Source organism: Zalophus californianus, chromosome 2 (genome assembly GCF_009762305.2).
Source record: "Zalophus californianus isolate mZalCal1 chromosome 2, mZalCal1.pri.v2, whole genome shotgun sequence".
In the NCBI taxonomy this organism is placed as follows: Eukaryota; Metazoa; Chordata; class Mammalia; order Carnivora; family Otariidae; genus Zalophus; species Zalophus californianus.
Window position 1 is genome coordinate 175,267,780 of NC_045596.1, and position 21,071 is coordinate 175,288,850.

A 21,071-nucleotide genomic window follows, 5' to 3' on the forward strand; every position below is an offset into this window, starting at 1 on the left:
ACAAAAACAGATCTTCAGAACGTCAAAAGATTTTCTTACCACCATATTCCTTTTTTTGAGACAATCACTACACAAAGTCAGCCTAAGGTTCTCTCTCTCAGATGCTCCAAGATTCTTTGTAAATCAAAAATCAGTGCCTCCACATCATTACGCTATCCTGAGAAAGAGCTCTGAAAGGAAAAGATTTTGCTTTATGAGTGAAATTACTTCTTCATTTCTTGGAATTTGCCAATTCATGACTCCGATTCTACTTTAAGATCCAACAGGAAACATGAAAAAAAGAACACATCCTTTCCTTTTGGCTTTATGATTAAAGAGATTTGCTTTTAAATGATGCACACAAATTTTATCCTCCAAACATTATTTCCTTGAGCATGGTGACTACAACTCACGTTAACTTCATCTAAAATAACAAAGGCCAAAATAACCACTAGTACTATAGTATCAGACAATTTTTGATACTTCTAAGTTAATTCCTCCTCTGGAGAAAAGAAAACAAAAACCCAGCATTTAAAATAAGACCACATCTTCCTAGCTCTAGCTCTGGATATAACACAAACTTAACCTAAATTGTGGCACATCCAATCTATCTAAGAATACCATTAATGCAAAGGGAATAAAAACATAAAAAGATAAAATAATATAGTATCTGTACATTTTTAAATGCCTCTCCCTTTATCTTCCCATGTGTTAGGATAAAGAACTAAGTAATTCCAATTGCAGAAGTAAATAGTAATTCTCATATTCCTCTGTAAAAGGTAATCAAGTTACACTTTTGCTTGAGCAAGGGTTTAATCAACCAATTCACTTACTTAAAAGTTTCAAGTAAAATGGTATTCTCATTTCAAAAATGGCATTTACCTGAATGTCAGTCAGGTAAAATGCCTGCTCTCATTTTCCTTAATCCTTGCAATAATGACCACCATCAACTTCTTGTTCTACATACTCTATTCGTCTACTTCACTGCACAGGCAGGACAGAAAAGAGATCTATTTAGTTATATTCTGTACCTGATAAAGGTTATAACAACCATCCTAAACTTGGAAAGAAAAATTATGAGTAGCATTTGGTTTAAAAATTTTATAGACTGTTAGAGAACTCTGTTAATTAACTATTATTTTACCAAAAGCAATCAGACTATCAGCAAGGGAAGATGGGAATGAAGACTATAATTGTGCTCAAAGACAAACTTGAACAAGTAAGTCATTTCCTCAAAAACATTTTTTTTTTTAAGAGCATTCAAACAAAGTTTACCGCAAAATTTTTCTGAAGTGAATTTGTTTATCCAAATGGCAGGTGTGAGAAGATCAATTTTAATGTTTGATCTATAATCCTGGCAACTCTAGGTCAAACTGCTACACGTTTAACATTTAAAGGTTAAACATTTAAAAGTTCATTACTTATTCAATTACATTCAGGAAACATTTATGAAGTGCCCATGAGGAGCAAGGGTCTCTGCTAGTATAAAATCCAATCCTATTATCAATGCAACACAATGGATCCTACTTTTTTAAAAAACAAAAACACAAGCAAACCGTAACTGCATGAAAGAATGCAAGGGCACTAGGCAAAGCTGTGGCAAACCATGCATATCCCAGGCTTGGAGAAGCAGGGAAACTGGGTGACACGTGCTAAACTAATGTAGTCCCGGATAACAGTAATGTTCAAGAAACATGACAGTTGCCAACCTGTTCTATATGTAGAACAAATCATGTAGAAAAAATTATGTAAGAGCTGTGCTCAAGGCCACAAAATTCTATCTGAAGACTAGCAGGGACAAGGTGGAGACCCAGACGTGAGCAATCAGGTCTGCTAAGAAACTGCAAACTATGGTGTATGTAAATGGTTGAAGAAAGTAGAGATGTTAAGCCTGAAAGGCGGGGGGGTGGGGGGGGGGAAGCAAGGCTCATAAGAAATCTGACAGCACATTTAAAATATTTTTAGAGCTTCCCTGTATAAGGAGTAGGTTTATTATGTAGTTGGCCAACTAGGCAGAAATAGTACCACGCATGGAAGTCAGGGGAAGGTCTTAGGAATGTATAACCATTAGAACCGTCCATAGTAAAACAGGCTGCCTTGGAGCATAGGAAGCGCCTGGCACCAGGAAATGTTTAGAATTTCGGAAAAGTGAACAGACTTGAGGGAGAGACTGAAGTAATTACTTTTTTTGAACCTTGAAACATTTCCTGGTGCCAGGCGCTTTCTATGCTCCAAGGTAGCCCATTTTACTATAGACAATTATCTTCTTTAAAAGAAAAACGGGGATAAATAATTATTAGAAATTCCAAATAAGGATTCAAGAACATGTCGGAGAAATTGCTGTTCCCTCCCTGTATTTACCCATATTCCAAAAACAACTTTGTGTCTTGGATCAATATAGTGCTGATTTAAATAAGCTCACCAAAGGTTCTTTTTCTCTCAATGACTTACCTCTGAAACCTCTTCAAGATTATTCTTGATGTGGCATCTTTCCTGACTCATCATCACCCCCCCAAACACATCCCCATTGGCTGCTGTCTCCGCCCTTTAAGCTCCCACTTATCAGTGCGTATCACCAACACAGTACTCTTGCTTCATAAGGATTATTGATATGAACGGAATTCTAAATTATAGCAAAGGCTTTTTTTTTTTTTAAAGATTTTATTTATCTGACAGAGAGAGAGACAGCGAGAGCAGGAACACAGCAGGGGGAGTGGGAGAGGGAGAAGCAGGCTTCCTGCTGAGCAGAGGCCCAATGTGGGACTCGATCCCAGGACTCTGGGATCATGACCTGAGCCGAAGGCAGACGCTTAACGACTGAGCCACCCAGGCGCCCCTATAGCAAAGGCTTTGAACTTATAAAGTCATAGATCATAAAATACTAGTACTACTGATTACAAAGGTCTACAATACTTATGAAAGAGAATTAACCGAATCAGAAAGCAACACACCTTCAAAGGCCTCCAGAGAGCATGTATTCTAACTTAGCACCTTCCCAAGGAGTTAGCAACCACTTGGACCATATGGATATGCATCTTTGGAAATCTGTCCCTTAGAAAGGTGTTTTAGGACATTTTCCATTTTACAGCATTCAGTCTTGCTTAGACTATAAATTCCCTGAGGATGGAGAGGTTTTCCTTTCCTTGTCCCAGGACAGCCCTTAGTTGCTGGTTAAATGGAATTTCATAAACTGCTTGCCAGTAAAAAAAATTATACTTGGAGAACTAAACTGTGTGTGAAAGGATGGAGTTGTGATTCCTATTTTTGCAAATATGGTAGAATCAAACACCAACTTCTTTTTCTGTTCTTCGTGGGCACAAAAGACCACTGACAGTAACTCCCTTAACCCCACTCTTGTAATAATCCTTGATAAAACTAACTTCCTAAGAGTTGTGGAAGTTCAAAGATCCCAGTTCTATTACTAGACTTAATACCAATCACAGAATTTCAGAGTTAGAAGGTAACTTGGAGACCATCTAATGTAGCTCCCTCATTTTACTGCTTGACAAGTAGTGACTTATTGATTCAGGACCCTAAGCAATTTTTTCACTTTTCCTTTTTTAAACTGCAAACAAAATAGAGGCTTGATCACCTCACAGAAGTCATTGCATTGGTGTAGGACCACCTAACATTCATGACTGCTCAGTCATTTCACTCTTGCAGTAACTCACACTTGGAAGGCATCACTTATAGAATATATGACAAGACTCATGTATACAATGACAAAAATCAGAACATGGGAATTTAGGTCAAGTCAATGCTTATAATGAGCCAACTGAGACACAACTACCAGGGCGCCTGGCTGGCTCAGTCAATAGGGCATCCAACTCTTGATCTCAGGGTCGTGAGTTCAAGCCCCACATTGGGCGTTGAGCCTACTTGAAAACAAAACTACCATTTCATGAACTCCTATGTACTAGACAGTTGATCCAATCCTACGCGTACACTAGCTCATGCAATCAGCCCAGTGATTCTTCCACTGCAAATATAATTATCCCTGGTTTACAAATGAGACACGTAAGGCTCATTTTACCCAAAGAAAAAGCCTCAAAGCAGAGTGTGGATTTAAACTCAACCCTCTCTGACTTCAGAGCCCGTGCAACACTCTGTTGTGCTACCTTAAGTACTGTCTTATGGTTCCTCGAAACTGTTCCAGTTCTCTGGGATCACATTTCCAAATGTTTGGAAAGGCATCCACAAGAAGGGAGGTGATATGGTTCAGTGCAACAAGCAAGAGCCTACAAGCCAGGCCCACCAGAGTTAAGAGTCCTGGAACCATTACCAGGGCACACAGAATAAAGAGGTATTATGAGAAAATTAACAAGACAGATTTTAAGAAATGGAATATTAAGAGTTATTCCTAAATCATTGCCCTTAAAATTCAGAGTATAATCCTCAGACAAAACCTGATCAATTATTCCAAACTATGTATGACAACCCTAGAAAGAGAAAACTCACCCTCCAAAAAAACGGGGGGGTATTTTAAAATCCAAACACAGAGAACTCTGTATTTTACCTCCCGTGTAGGTGTTTATTTTGTTTCACAATTAAGTGGCCAATGGAAGAATAAGTTTTTTCAAAGTTCTGGAAAGTCATCTTCAATTAGGCCCGGAAAGAAATGGAATCTCTTTTAGTCATGACTCTTGTTTTCTTTGAAAGTTCATGTTTGGGTCAGCCAAGTTTTAAACGGTAAAATTATATTGCTGTGTTGTTAGTCAAGTTTGGGGGTGGGGTGGGGGTGAAGCCGCTAGCTATTTGGATCACTGTAGGACAGCTTATCTGGTTTCTATACTGAAAGAAGGGTCTGTCTATTCTTAGGCAAAAGACATCATCGTTTTAGAGGAGAAGCTTGCACTGGATCTCTATTGAATGATCCACATGGGAAGACTCAAGAAAAGTCTAGCTCTCCAAATAAAAGCTGTTTTCAGAGCGTGTGTGATTTTTCTTGGGTCAATGGAATGTCTAAGCTAAAGGGTTTTTCTTTTTGTTTTTTTCCTGTGTTGCAATTTAGCCAAATAAAAAAAATTGTGTAATGATTTTTCCTATTCCTTGCCTTATTATAACAATAAAGCAGTGAATAACAAATAATGAATTTAAACTATTGCTAAGTTATGAATGAGCCAGAAGCTGTACTTGCCTTTATTATAATAGCTATTACCCTGACTGTAGACTATTACTCATACAAACCTGCACACCACATTCTCACACTCTATTAACGAAACCCATCCGACTTTTACATTACCATCTTTTTTACCATAACTCTCTTCATGGATATGGCTGTTGCAGTCACAGGAAGTAAGGAAGTGGTTTGGTTGATAGGAAGGCGAAACAGACCAATAACACAAGTTAAAGCAATAGTTTCGTGGGATGAAAACATTTCACTCCAGGAAGGAATTAAGTAGTCCCTGCTACAAACATTTTCAAGGGACAATGAAAGAAGTCCTGAGCACCTCTGTGGTCAGTACCAGGATCAGCAGAGGTTCAGGAAAGGATCTCCTGCTTAAGAATTAAAAAACAAAATGAAACAGAAAAAACAATGCAGAGCAGATGAGATGCAGGCAAAGGGTCTGCCGTTTTCCATCTAACCAAAGACTTGGAGCATCTCCTCAGACAGTGGGGATTAAAAAAAAAGGTTACTTTTTTATTGGAGAGAGTTTGAAGACCTATAGGATTTTCTGTCAAATTATGTTAACAAATAAGATTGGTTCTTAAAAAAAAAAAAAAGTGATCTTTGGGAAGTTAAAACTCTTGATACAACAGAACTGTATGCTCACTGATAAGTATACTGATAGGCACCATCATTGAAAGAGAGAAGAGATACAAGTTAATGGGAGTAGGCCTTGGTTCATTTTAGAACCACTTTTTTTAAAATTTTTATTTTAAATTTTTTTAAAGATTTCATTGATTTATTTATTAGAGAGCGAGCGAACAAGAAACAGCATGAGAGGGAAGAGGGTCAGAGGAAGAAGCAGGCTCCCCACTGAGCCAGGAGCCCGATGTGGGACTTGATCCCAGGACCCCGGGATCATGACCTGAGCCGAAGGCAGTCGCTTAACCAACTGAGCCACCCAGGTGCCCCAGAACCACTTTTAAATATTTATATATTAAAAATAAAAATCATACTCACAAATAATTACTTACCTATTGCATTTAATTATCTGCTTCACTTTTCATTGCTTTCACTTAAGAGCCTTATTAGTTGGTCTTTAAATTTTAGCCATCTACACAGTGCCTAGCACATGGTAAGCACTTAATATATCTTTTTAGAATAAATGAAGAGACAGGTATTTTTGAAATTCATCGCACTTTCATCCATATCTAAGTCGAGACAATAAAGATGAGACAAAGGCTACAAATCTGGCCCACTAAAAATGATGTTACACTATCCATATATTCTCAAACACACACAAAAGGACTGCTGCACGGATTACCCCACCCTATCCAATTAATAACAGAGAGCTACTCAAACACGATTCTCTCCATATAGCCTTTAAATGCCAGTAATTTTAAAAAATGCTGTCACTATTTTATTTCTGTTCTTTGATATATTTTCTAATATACTTTGGGGGAGTGGATCAAAAATTAGTAACTCATTAAAAGATTGGTTTTCGGGGCGCCTGAGTGGCTCAGCTGGTTAAGTGCCTGCCTACCGCTCAGGTCATGATCCCAGGGTCCTGGGATGGAGCCCCGCATGCATTCGGGCTCCCTGCTTAGCAGCGAGTCTGCTTCTCCCTCTGCCTCTGCCTGTCCTCTCTCTTACTCTCTCTCAAATAAAATCTTAAAAAAAAAAAAGATTCATTTTCTAAGATCTGAAAAATGTGCCCCAAAAATACATTTAGGAATACACATAACAAAGCCTCTGCTTTCAGTTCTCAAACCCCTTGGTTCCACATGACAGCAGAGAATCATGACATGCAACTTGTTCCTTCTCTTACAGATACATTACAGGCATATAGCAGTAAGTAGGATTCTCTCCTACATCGTCAACAGTGGCAAAGGGACATATGTGATTTCACATTTTTTAAATTTGCCAAGTTTATGCATAAGTTCTATACAGTTACAACCTAAAGTGCTGTTTTAGAAATCAAAGTTACTAGGGGTAGGGCATTCAATTTATAAACTACTATGTAATTTCTTCTAAAGTACCCTCCCTCTTTCAATTTAAAAGTAATTTAGAAAGGGGCATCTGGGTGGCATAGTCGGTTAAGCGTCCAACTCTTGGTTTTGGCTCAGGTCATGATCTCAGGGTCATGGGATTGAGCCTCGCGGGCTCCATGCTCAGTGGGGAGTCTGCTTGAGAGTCTCTTCCTCTCCCTTTCCCCCCAACTCCTCCCCGCTTGCACTAAATCTTTAAAATAAAAATTTAAAGACACAAATTGACGGATTATCTTGAAAAAGGAGACAACAGACAAAAACGTATACCATTTTTTAAGAACATGGAAACCTGGAGAGAATAGTACAATTTATTGGGCTGCTGAGCTTAGAAACTATGTAGACCAAGAAGCCAAAAAATGAAAGGAGATGGCTGCAAGAAGTTGATAAAAGGGATCTTGCTGGGTGACTTGAGGACCCGACTGCTTAAGGATGTATGGAGACCTACTGTAATTGGCTAAACTTTGATTACAAAATAAGATTATAGACTGTTTTTGTATTTCGGCACAAAAATTTGGGAACATGTATATCAATCATTGGATGGTATGGTTAAGGCTTCCAACACTGTCATTAACTTAATTGTTTTGCTTTTTTTTAAAAAGGAAAACTAAATACCCTTCCAGGAGGGCTGGATTTCACGGCTTCTAATTTAGGCAAAATTTAGTTTTGAAAGCACAAAGGAGATACTGCCTGGGGAATCCAGAAAGGCTTTCTAGGAGCCAGCTGTGTGCTTGAAGACAGCCAGGCACTCCTGCACAGAAAGTGGATACAAAGGCACCCCGATATGGCCCCTCCCCCCCCCCCCAGGGCCATCCACATGAATCCACATGAGGACTGATGGCACGGACCGGGTCCACATCCACAACACCATGTTAGATGGCATCGCACTCCATTTTTGGACCTCGGTTCCCTCATTTGTAACTGAAGAGGCTGGGCTAGTGAAATTCTTTCCAGTTCTAACATAGGATTATTACATTCATGACTTTAGCGGGATGCCTCTATCCTGCCCACAAAATAAAACACCCTTAGGAAAGAACTTTCAATGACCTTTTTCTCACCACCTTTCACTTGTCTTAAAAGCAGAAGCAAATGCATTTGATTGTTTTTCATGGATTCCCACAGAACAGAGTTACCTGTGGGGGCTACACGTGGCCGTGACCCCCTACACTTTCCAAAGCTTGCCAAGGCTGCTCCAAAAGTGACTTGAAAAACACCAGGTTTGAACACATTTAAACTGTGACAAAATAGTATGCACTGTATTTCCTTAAAAAAAAAAAAAAAGTTATAGTCCCATAGTACCTACTTCCAAATGGCTTAAAGCCCTCAAACAGAGGAGAGTTAACCTTAATACAAAGAGATGAATAGACTGTAGGGATGTATACTACACCAAGCCTCTTTGGGGTGCTTTACAAATGTTAGATTCATTTATCTGATCTACACTGGGATTTAAACTTGGAGAACACAGAATCTACTAAACTTCTGTAAGTCTAGTGTTACCTCCACTTATGCTGGATTATTTTTAAGAGTTTTTCCATTCACTCAATACTACTTAACATTATGATTAACTATCACAATGATTAGCACTTGAATATTTTGCCATGTGCCAGGCACGACACTATACATTGACTCCACCTTCCTCACCGCTCTCTCCCTCACAAGACTATAGCTGAGGAAACAGAGGCACAAGATGACTCAGTAACTTCATCACAGGGTCACAAAGTCTGGGTCTGAATCCTGGCAGCCTAACCCCACAGCCGACCTGTTTAAATGCTGGAAGGCAAGCCTATCTAGCACCTGACAATGCTGGGTGAGTAAAGATGATTAAGACAAGCACTTGGTTTACACATGGTAGATTCTGCCAAACATATAAAAAAAAAATAATAATTACAACATGGATTGTGTGCTGTAACCCAGGCCTTTAAAAAAAATCACTGTGGCAACAGAGGGAAGAGAGTGCCAGGGGAGAGCAGAAAGGCTTCCACTGAGCTGGGTACTGAAAGATGAGCAGGCATTCCTAGGGTGCAGGAAGAAGGGCAAGGCATTCTGGGTAGAGGACAGCATGTGCCAAGGTACATAAAGGTGAGTGAGCTCGGGGAATCCAGCGTGGCAGGAGGGGAGGGAAGGCAGGGCAGGACAGGGAGCTTTTACAGGCTAATTAACTGGACCCCTTTCAGCACTGGTTCCTGTCTGGCTGACAGGTGGCCAGAAAGCAGGGTCCACTTGACAGCTCTCTCCTACAGGGAAAGTATCTAGCAGGGTATGAGGTTTTTTTCTTCTCTTCTGAGATTCGCTTCCCCAGGGTCCAGAAGACTCTAAAAACACAGATAGTCCTGGGGGTGCAAGCAAGAATATTAAGTGTAACAAACTAACCACTTAGCTGAATTTTGGAGCCAGGCAATCCAGGCACAAGAGGGCACAGCCAGAAGAGAGGGTAGTAAATTGGCCCCCAGGATGAACTGCCATCAACTGGATAGCCTACGTGCGTGGCCCTTAAGGAGTCATGAGCACAATAGGGTTGAGTGTGTTTTCTGGGGAGAATACCTGTACGTTTCACCAGATTCTCCAAAGGATCAGTGGGCCGAAAAAACTCACTGCTTTCAAGCAGGCTTTAGAGCCAGACCTCCACACAACTTCTAATACCTGGGGCAATCCTAAGGCACTTTAAGAAAAACCAACAAACAAAAACACCACTGCAAGCAAAATGAGAAAGCCCGCCCTCCTGGGCCTTACTTGAAACTCTGACAAACACGTTAGCTTCAGACTCTCTTCAAAAGGCCTTTCAGATCCGAGATCCTTATTGTTTGCCTAACATTGTTCAGGTCCTATTACGCAAGCCTACCACCAAATCAGAACCCCAGATGTTCAGGATTTACTGCTAAGACACAAACCCTCCAATATCTAATCTAATCTTCCTAAGGAAAACCTTCCCTCTAAATGGTGAGGACAGCTAAGAAATGCAAGAAGCCGGATCCACAGGCCAGGTACTTAATTAACTTCTCAACTAATATTTAAAAGAAAACTTAAAAATAAACCACACTTCACTGAAACTCACTTTAATTTTCTACCACAAGATTAAAAGGATGGCTGCCTCCTGAGGAATAATCACCACCCTGGAGTCTGAACACAAGAACCCTTATTTCCAGGTTGGCAATTTGGCCCCCTGGGGGAACACAAACAGCCAACCCAACATCTGTCATCACCATCACATGACATCACACGTCACCGGCATTTCAACATGTAATTCTCCTGCTGTTAGAATTCATTCTGTTGCTGTTCAACTCCAAGCCATCTGTAAAGCAGTCCACGGTCAAGGCAATCAATATAAGCGATGTTATCATGAAAGAGACAGAAGGAGAGAAGCCTTTGTGTGCCTGGCATGGTAGGGAGCAGGGAGCAGAGTGGTGGTGAAGAACACCAGTGCCGGAGTCAACAGCAGCCCAGGTTCAAATGCCGGCCTTATCATGAAGTGGTGTGAGCTCAGGCAAGTTACTTTACCCTCTCGATGATGTCCTCAGGTAGACAATGAGAATCCTAGCTGTGCTTCATTTGCTAAGATGGTCAGGAGAACTCAGTAACTTGATGTTTGTAAAAATGTTTAGAACAGTGTCTGGAACCTAGTTCGTATTTGATAAATACACTAAATCTTACCAAAATTCCTTAGCTAAGGGAACTAGCTATTTCAACAAAACGGGAGAAAGAAGGCATGTTCAGTAAACAGGCACATATCCAGAGTTAATTTAACATTCAATGTGAAATAAAACACCAAAAAATAGTCACCGCAGGTAAATAACTGTCAATGGAAAGAAAAGTATTTTAAAGTTGGGAAACCAAAACTAAAGAGACATTTATTGATCTCCTAGCACACGTTACATCACCATGCTAGATGTTAGGGATAAAGAAATTAAAGTCATTCCACATATATATATATGTATATATCTTTAGATCACAGGAGCAGAGAATACTGACAGAGTAAGACTCATGCTCACATACACTGCAGTACATTGAGGAATGTAGTAGCCTTAACTTCTGAAGGATAGAAATTTCTAAAGTAATAATGGAGTAAAGCATTACTATTTAATAACAGGCTGATGCTACTGTTGTACTTTCTCTGGGAAAATAATACAGGAGGGTCAAAGATTTTGGAAGCGGAACAGCCACAGTTCCAAGGACAGGGGGCACAATGTAATCATTATTATAGCATAAATTGCTACTCTTTTTGCCATGCCTTAACGTTTACTGTAAAGTAAAAATAAGAGCTTCCTTTCTAGATCAAATTCTGTGCCAGACACTGGGCCACATGTTTTGTATACATTACCTTATGATTCCATGAAGTAGGCATTATCTTCATTCTCTTCAAAAGAGATGGAAACTAAGGTTTAGAGAGGTTAAAAGTCACCAGCCAGCAAGCATAAGACTCTTAACCTAGTTATGAATCCAACATAACCATGTACTTTAAGTATCGGATTTATAATTTTGACACACAAGGTCACAAAATCTGGGCTTCTTGACTGATTTCTCAATAACCTGACCTCATCCACTTTTCAATGCTATAACCCCTTTCCAGGTAGCTGTGAACGAGCTGAACACGTTAAATCCTAATGGGGCATGCTCTATAATTATTGCTACAATCCGCATACAACCCTATGCTGTAGATTGTTATTCCCAATTTACACGGGAAGAACTAGCCTCAAAGAAATTAAGTAGCTTGCCCAAGATAACACAGCTAATAAAGGACAGCCAGAATAGGAAACTTGCCTTCAAAACCTGCACTGGCTGACTCCCGAGCTCAAAGCCATGTGAAACCATGGAAAGGAAGCTCATCTCAATTTTCTAAATGCAGCTCCAGTGGAAACTCTTTACCCTCATGCCATTCTTCTCAACTGACCCGTGCTGACTCTGCCCCTGAAAACCTAAACTAAGATATTCCCTTTCCGGGAAGTCCCTCACTCCTCGACCAATCTATGCCACCGATTTCGTGGTCCTAATGGGCACCAGTGGGCCAAAGATAGAAGCAAAAATAAAGAACAAAAAATAAAAAATAAATAAAAAAAAAAAAAGAGGAAAGAAAAAAGGGAGAAAGTGTAGAGAGGAAATGGAAGAAGGGGGCCCCTCCTCCAACAGCAGGCTTTCCCTCCCCACGAAGCCTCGCCCACACCGGAGAACCCCTCCCAGGCTTCCCCCAGCACACCAGTCCTCACTGGTCCCCTCACGGGTCGCTAGGCAACCAAAGGCAACATACACAAAGGGCAGAGAGGTCCCAAGTGCTGCCCTGCCGGTCTTCAAATTAAAGCGGAACTGGTGACCTACAAATACCCGCAAGGTGACAGAACACATGAACAGATAAGGGACACAGACGGCAGAGGTTTGAGAGTCTGGATCTCTAGGCACAGTGAGAAGAGAGAGAACCCTGGTGGACAGAGAACAGGAAGGCTGGGAAGCCAGAAAGCGAAGCTCAGGGCAACTCAGTATCCAGGATAAAAAGGCCACAAGGGAGGCTGAACAGCTCTTACTACAGCAGCCCCTGAGGTCCAGGGCATGGGATCGTAACAGACATTTCAACTGCTCACTGCTCGCAGGCCTCTGAGCCAGGTCCTGGTTCCAAGCCCGACTTTCAACAGTTGAACAGATAAGTTACCTCTACAAAATGAACTGGGAATTAGAAAGGGCTCACTGCAGCAAATAGTATTCCCTGTGGTGCTGAGTTCACCCAGCAAAAGGTAGACAGAAACAAATAACTGAAAATGTAACTTTGTTTCAGCAAAACACATCCATTCGATACCATTATGAACTTGTGATCTTCCCATTTTTTTTTCAAGATCTTATTTATTTGACAGAGAGAGACACAGCAAGAGAGAGAGAACACAAGCAGAGTGGGAGAGGGAGAAGCAGGCTTCCTGCGGAGCAGGGAGCCCGAAGCAGGGCTCGATCCCAGGACCCTGGATCATGACCTGAGCCAAAGGCAGACGCTTAATGACTGAGCCACCCAGGTGCCACCCCATTTCTTTTTTAAAGAAGGTGCGTTTTTTATTTCTCCTATGACTTCTGGGGGATGTGTTTACATAAGAAAAGTGAAGACAATGAGCCCAAGTGTAAGGACTTCCAACCCTCAGATAGGACTAAATTCATTCAGAAACATACACAGGGGTTTCTTTTTGTACAGTAAGTTCCTCCAAAAGGAAGTGCCATGGAGCACTCGTGCCTCAACAAAGCCTAGATTTGTGTATAAAACCACAGCGAATAATCCTACACATCCCAAGCCCAAATGCTACCACTGCTTCTAAGAATTTTTCTTCAATCTCCCACCCAGAGATAACTTTTTTTAATGTGTTATAGCAGTTAGTCTTTTCTAACTGTTTAATATTTTCCACACAGCCCATGAGTTGTCCAGACAGCACTGCACATAGTAGGTATGCACAAATTTTCTCAAAAAATTATCTATGATGTCGTGCTTTCAAATTCAAGAATACCAAATGGAGTATATGGAGGACATGTGTACTTCAAGGAATCCTTAATGGCTAACACATATGCACGCGCGTGCACGCACGCACACATACACACAAATTGGAGGATTCATGAAAACATCGCCTGAAAGAGGAAGCCAAATAATGCCTACAACTTCTTTAAGAAACATACTTTGAAAATGATTGCTGCAGATGTGCCTGTCCAGAACTAAAGTTAAATTAGCCTGGTAGCTGCTGTCTGGTGATAACTTTCTTCGGGCCAGGAAGTTGGTGAGTATGTGATTAGACATGTTTCCGCCCTTAGCTCCACCCTAGATGCTATCAGTTCACTAACAGAAGGTTCTGCAGCTGACTAGCTCATACCACCCTCAAAAAAAAAAAAAAATCTATGAAAAACAAAACAAACCGTGCCAAATTTTCACACAATTTAAACCCTAAATCCCCTCCCATGTGTATACTTTTTATTCATCTTCACAACATCCACAAATTTAAAGCACAAAAGGAAAAGAAGTTAAAATTGGCCATTTTCTTGACTTCAAACTTTTAACTCACAATATCAATAAAATATCAACTAACCTGTCAACTGATTCCAAGTTTCTAATGCATTCCTACCTACTGTTCCTAGATAAGCCCCAGGACTCTCTTCACCTTCCACCTATGAACTATTTGGCTACATTCACAGAGAAGATGCCAGAATATGAAACACACAAGGACTTGGCAGATTTGCACAAGTGTTTTCCTTTTCTAACCTACCTCTATTCAAGCTTGGTCGAAGTCCCTAAGTTGATTCCTTGAGTGCATAATTTTCCCAAAATACATTGTCTTTTAGAAATCCCCAAATAGAGTTTTGCTAAAAGTTAGACTCACGATCAGTTCAGAAACTGAAATACTTTTGGACTTCATGAAAAATGTCCCTATCTACCTCTATGACCTTAAGCCAATCATTTCATACCTTTCTAGCCTTCAATTTCCTCAATTAGTGATTTTATACTATCTTAAAACTAATTTTTAACCTTTTGAGTTGGGCTTTGATATCTGGTGAAGAAAGTCCTCCTTCATAGTTCTTTTTCAAACTTTCCTTGGCTTTATATACATTTATTAAGTCCACCTGAACTTCAGAACTAGTTTGTCAACTTCTTTTAAAAATACTTTGAAAATTTTACTGGACTTGTATTTAATTTGCAAATTTGGAAGAAATGGACTTTATAATACCCACCCAAGGGTATAGTCTTTATTTTCATTTACTCAGGTCTTTTAAGTCCTTCAGAATACAGTATTCTTCAGGTAGTTCTTGCAGATTTGTTTTTACTGCTATCAAGAATACTATCTTTTTCATTATGTTTTCTAAACTAATTATGCTGGTACACTGCTTTCCTGTGCTGGTGTGTTTAAAAAAAAAAAAAAGGCACTGTGATTTTGTGTTTATCTTGTTGGCCACCTTACTGAAGTTTGTTATTAGTTCTAGTATTTTTTTTTTCCCAATTGATAATCTTGGATTTTTAACACATAGTCACAATGACAGCAACAATGACAATCGGGCCTATCTTTAAAAGACAAAAAAAAAAAAAAAATAGGGAAAATATTTCTAAAAATACATATATTAAACAATGTTTACAATAAAGACCACCTAAGAATCAACAGACAACTAATAGAAAAAAGGAATTTCAATAAACCAAACTGTTTAAAAGACTAAAAACTGGTGAACACATTAAAATCATAACCTCATAGGGGCGCCCGGATGGCTCAGTTGGTTGAATGTCTGCCTTCAGCTCGAGTCATGATCCCAAGGTCCTGGGATGGAGCCCCACGCTGGGCTCCCTGCTCAGTGGGAGGCCTGTTTTCTCCCTCTCCCTCTGCCTGCCGCTCCCCTTGCTTGTGTTCTGTGTCAAATAAATAAAATTTTTTTTTTATATTTATTTATTTGAGAGAGAGGATGAGATAGAGCATGAGAGGGGGGAGGGTCAGAGGGAGAAGCAGACTCGTGCTGAGCAGGGAGCCCGATGTGGGACTCAATCCAGGGACTCCAGGATCATGACCTGAGCCGAAGGCAGTCGCCCAACCAACTGAGCCACCTAGGCACCCTCAAATAAAATCTTAAAAAAATCATAACCTCACTAATAAAAATACAAATTAAAATAACAAAATACCTTCTTTCAGCCAATGACTGCCAAGTAAAATAGATAATATCTAATGTTGGAAAGCATATCGAAAAATGAACACTCCAGATGAGATTACAAATTGGTAAATCTTTTTACAGGGCAATTCAGCATTATCAAAAAATTAAATGCACATACTCTCTTCCAGAAACTCCACTTCTAGGAATCTTTACATTATACTCGGGTTCTAGAGTTAAAGGGTAAGTTATACAATGCCTTATGGTAAAAAACAAAACAAAAAAACCTTAATGATCCTATAAACTGTTCAAGTATATGTAGTTCATGTATTCAAATATGCTTAATATACATAAATATAAATTACATTTACCAATGTACATATATCCTAAAGAACACACAGACAAAATTTTATTTATTTGAAAAATAGAGAGAGAGAGAGAATCCTCCATGCCCAGGGCTGAACCCGAGGAGAGGCTCAGTATCATGACTCTGAGACCATGACCTGAGCTGAAATCAAGAGTTGGATGCTTAAACGACTGAGCCACCCAGGTGCCCCTAAAATTTTACAGTTTTAATTATATAAGAGTACATATGGTTTAATTCTAACAAGTCAAATGCATAAAATGCAACTTTACTGCTTTATCAGAAATACCAGCACACCTGTTTCTATATGCAAAGAAGCTTCTTGCAATATCATTAAGTAACAGCAAAAACACTGAAAATAATTCAGATGTCAGTCAGCAGGAAATAAAATATATTATTGTACATCTCAATATAATACTATACATTCCTATACAGCTATTAAAAAGAATAAGCTAAAAAAAAAAGAATAAGCTACTGCTATATATTCTGACATGAAAGATTTAAGATCTATTGTCAAGTTAAAATGGAACAAATCACGTACTGCATGTTGCAAAACATTTTCATCTGTAAGTGCACAGAAAGATGCATATTAAGCCATTAACTGATTACACTTCTGGAACAAGATGAGGGTGGGAGACTGAGGAGAATATTACATTATTTGCTGCAAGGACTTCTGTATTTTTATACCTCAAAAATTACCAGTACTTATTACTTTGTAATTTTTTTTAACAGAAAAATGAGGGGCCATGGTATTTATGGTTCTTTGCAACTTTCTAAGTTTATGAAAAACAGGTGTTCTGAGGAGTCTCCATGTCGATTTCAGCTACAGATAATCTGTTATCTGGGAGTGAGTAGTGAAGATTCATTGTGCCGTGCACAGACAGCAAAAAAAAAAAAAAAACAGAGCTGCCATCCAACAATTCCAAACATTCTGGTAAACACTTAGATACCCAGTGTTTTGTGTCTATATGAAAGTAAACTAAACATTTTAACAGATTTTTCAGTGATCACAAACACAAAAGATTTTATCGTATTCTTAGAAGGTAAAAAGATCTATGTGTTCCCTTGAAGAACAAGCTTCCCCCACCAAAAGAACAATAAATGGAAAACATCAAGAGGGCAGAGTGAGGGTAAAAGAATGAGAGCAAAGAACATTCTATTTCCTAGGGATTAACATTTACACAAACACTGACTACAGTAATGGAGGGTCTTTTCCATCCTTTATCATTTTGTTTAGTTTATCTGGACGATGATGCAAAACAAACCCAAAATGAAGCAGGGGACATGGCTACTATCTATGCAACTCTTCCAACTCATAAGTCACCAGGATATCCAGACACCACTCTTGTGTCCTGGCTCACAGGGATTTCCCAACCCTGAAAATCCCACATTGCAATGTAACAGGACTTGAAATCTTACAAAAGGGACTCACTGTGTTAAAGTCGGGCCCTAGACGCAGTCATCTTAAGCATGAAACACACAACCCAGCTGACAAACCCCAGAAGCACAGATTTTAGATGAAGAAATCCGATGTTCTTCTCTCTGTACAATGTGCTTCACCCATGGTTCTCTCAAGGAGCCATCCCTCAAAGTCTGGTGGCAAAGCAAGCTGAAATACTGCAGGACTCCCACATGCCAAACACGGAGCAAGGCATGGTGTGTCCACGCACCGCCATCTAATGTACCCAGCAGTTAACCGCCTGGTCCTGGCCCAGGTTTTCCCCAAGACAAAGCCATGACATCCTCCTGGCCAAGCCCACGCCCAGGTCTGTCTCTCCCCACCTCCTTCAGCCTGTTCCCAGAACCTGGTGTCCGACACAGTAAATGATACAGATGCGTGGAGAAGTGAACGAAGCTCAGAAGGACGAAAGCAGAATTCTCCAGGAAAAAGTCCTGCAGAGGAGGCTATCTGGCAAGGGGGCCAGTGAAAAGGTTTTAAGCAGGATCAGAGAGCACACTTCCATTTTTTGAAAGGTTACCCTGACTGTCCTGAAGAGCAAGGACTATGGGGAGGCGCAGGTGGTATGGCAGTATGCAAAGTTCCGCTGGTCACCTGAGTAGGAGGGTAAGGGGAAAGGATGGAGAGACGTCAACAGATTGGAGATCTGAGGGAGGCAGAACTGATTTTGGTGAGGGACTAGTTACAGAGGGAGATGGAAGATGGGCACCTGGGTGAAGGGGGACAGATGTGGAACACAGGAGGTTTGGGGGTGAGGATAATGACATCAGTTACTGGATGTGTGAAGTTCATTACGGTGTATGGAAGACATCCAATTGGAAGTGATGCAGATGCTTGGATATCTGAATCTGAAGCTCAGGGCAGAACTCTGGGAGGACAAAGGACATCCTCCACGGGCATGCAGGATAAGAAGAAATGAAGACACAGGACAGAGGTTCTGAGGTATACTTTCATTTTAAGGACCAAATCAACAAAGATGAAAAGGAGAATAAAGGCACAGGGGGTGGGAAGGGGGAGAAAAGTCTATAGTAACATGGAAGCCAAGTAAAGAAAATGTCAAGAACAGAAAAATCCAAAAGTAAAACCGGTCAGTAATGGGATAACAAGCAATTTTTGTTTCTCTCTTATATTTTACTGTATTCTCCTAGGATCCTTGGTAGACACATACTTATGACTTGAAAAAAAAAAAATTTTTTAAGTAGGTCCCAAGCACAGCATGGAGCCCAATGTGGGGCCTAAACTCATGACCCTAAGATCAAGACCCGAGGTGAGATCAACAGTTGTACTCTTAACCAACTGAGCCACCCAGGGGCCCCTCAAAGAAAATTTTTTAGAAGAAAAACTGTGCAAAGCATCTGCTATACTATCTTATAAATTTTAGAGCTATAGTCTATGATCCAGAGGGCGTGTGTTTTGAGTTCCTTTACTGGGTCTGGTGATCTATCTGTTCCAGCTTCGTGACCAGTGACACACATAGCCCAGCTTCCTGGCCAAGGTCTGGAATCCCAGCAGAGCAGAGGTGGCTGGCCTACACACAAATGGTCCAGTGACCTTGGGTTCATCAGCATACTGTTGGAATCAAATGAGCTAACGAGCAACAGACCCTGCCTACTTTGTCCCACTTCCCACAACTACCAAAGCCAAACCAAAGTTCCCCAACTCTGCACCATTTCCTATAAACAAGAGATTGCCTATACACATTCACACAGATATAGGAGGTCCAAGGCTCACCAAAAATATTTATTGCCTCTAAAAAGGTCTTATGTTACTTACATGCAGAAGCATATGAGGGTAGCCCACAGAGCCAGCATAGATAGTAACCAATGACCTACTGTTCTGATGACACAAAAAAGGAGGTCTGACCAAAATACTTCTGAGAAGTAACAGTCTACTCCTCTCTTAACCCACACCACCATTTTGGCACATTTTACAGCACTTACCTTTTCAGCCTACTCCAAGAAGGGTGCTGTTAATACCTCTCATTCTGTCCACTTTACAAATTAACACAAACTATAGGAGTTACTTACTTGACATCTGGGATCCAGAAAGATATGACAGCTCTTATTCCAGGGAGAGAAATGGGAATTAGAACAATGCAGTTTTCTTTTTAAAGTTTTTATTCATATGAGAGAGAGAGAGAGAGAGAGAGAGAGAGAGAGAAAGCGCATGCACACGCGAGCACACGGGCAGGAAGGAACAAACGGAAAGCGAGAAAATCTGAAGCAGGACGTAGGGCTCGATCCCACGACTTCAAGATCATGACCTGAGCCGAAACCAAGACTCAAACCTCAACCGACTGAGCCACCCAGGCACCCCTGCAGCTTACTTTAAAAAGGGAATGGGCTTCAGACTCAGCTGCCACACTGATCAAAGATAGGGTATTGAACAAAAGCAACACATAGGTCTCTTCCAGCTCAAAAACCGAGGATAACATAAATCTATGTCATTACAATGAAAACCAGAAGAAGGAAAAATCTTTAAAATTGGATTCTGAACATGTAAATTTCCACGTTTACATACTACTGTTTGAAAAGAAATGTCTCTTTCATGAAAGGAAACTTTTGTAGTAATCTACATTGAATATTTATACATTTTTATTCGATTTTTAAAAACTGGAGCACGATTTGAATGTTGTACCTGCCATTTCGGTTTTATTTTATTGTTTTATTAAGTAAACTCTACCCCCAAATGCAGGGCTTGAACCCACCACACTGAGATCAAGAATCACATGCTCCACCTGTCACTTTTTTAAAATACAGCGTTTTAAAAAGAATGCATTTACTTCAAAATAATTCTGAGGATAAATAGCTTACCTTTCCAGAAAATTTAAGAATTTTGGATTATTTTGTCCAAGTGCATTTTTACTATACTTGGTTCACCAAGGGCAAGAAGCACAGAAATGGGGTGCTAAAAATAGATGCTATACAGTGGAGGGAAAAGTACTTGTGAGAGCTGGACCAGCAATTAGTAAAAAGTGGTATCACCAGTATTAAAATAGGAAATCTGAGCCCATTCCGGGAGCAAGTCCTGGACTGCCACAGCCATCGAGCCTCCCAGGCTGGCCCAGCTCCCCAACAGAAGTCCCTGGGCCTAGTGGACAGCCTTATAAGGCAACCAAGCTCAGAGAGAAGATAACAACAACACGGAGCACTTAACATTTCCACAGGCCTCTGCAAATATTAACTCGTTAGTTCTCACGGTACGCTGGGAGAGCTCGGCCACGTCATTGACGAGAGACTAGAGAAAATGGAGACCTGACATACTACAGTTAATGGTGCGCATGGGTAAGGAGCCGGCGGCTCTCCTTGGGTGCTTGGTTTATGGCCAAGAGTGCCTCAAATTGGGTCAGAAAAGGAGTCAACGCTTTCCTATTAACGAACAGGAAGGAGGAGGAGGAAGATTTTTCAACTTTGACAGTGAGGAACAGGCTCCAGCCTCCCTCCGTGCATCTCCCACAGCGCCTCCCCGTAAGATTTCAATCCTTGGAATAATTAAGACTCCTACTTGAACAGGCTAGGAAAAAGGCAGCAAGATACAGGCAAG

General features: G+C 40.4%; 1 protein-coding gene across 13 annotated transcripts in view; it reads right to left on the reverse strand.

Annotated features, from left to right (window-relative positions):
- The window catches only part of RBPMS (RNA binding protein, mRNA processing factor), a 172,671-nt gene that overhangs the window by 131,424 nt on the left and 20,176 nt on the right, over nucleotides 1-21,071 (reverse strand). For 4 of the 13 annotated variants that reach the window (XM_027597922.1, XM_035726035.1, XM_027597917.1 and 1 more), the window contains exons 1-2: nucleotides 11,887-11,967; nucleotides 11,447-11,482 (exon numbers count right to left, since the gene is read on the reverse strand). The exons of 6 other annotated variants lie outside the window; for them this stretch is intronic. In XM_027597922.1, the coding sequence (XP_027453723.1) occupies nucleotides 11,447-11,482; nucleotides 11,887-11,952 (102 nt within the window). In that variant the 5' untranslated portion in view covers nucleotides 11,953-11,967. Of the gene's footprint in view, nucleotides 1-11,446; nucleotides 11,483-11,886; nucleotides 12,025-21,071 lie in introns of those variants that run through there. 3 more of the 13 variants (XM_035726034.1, XM_035726033.1, XM_035726031.1) reach the window with 3 other exon arrangements.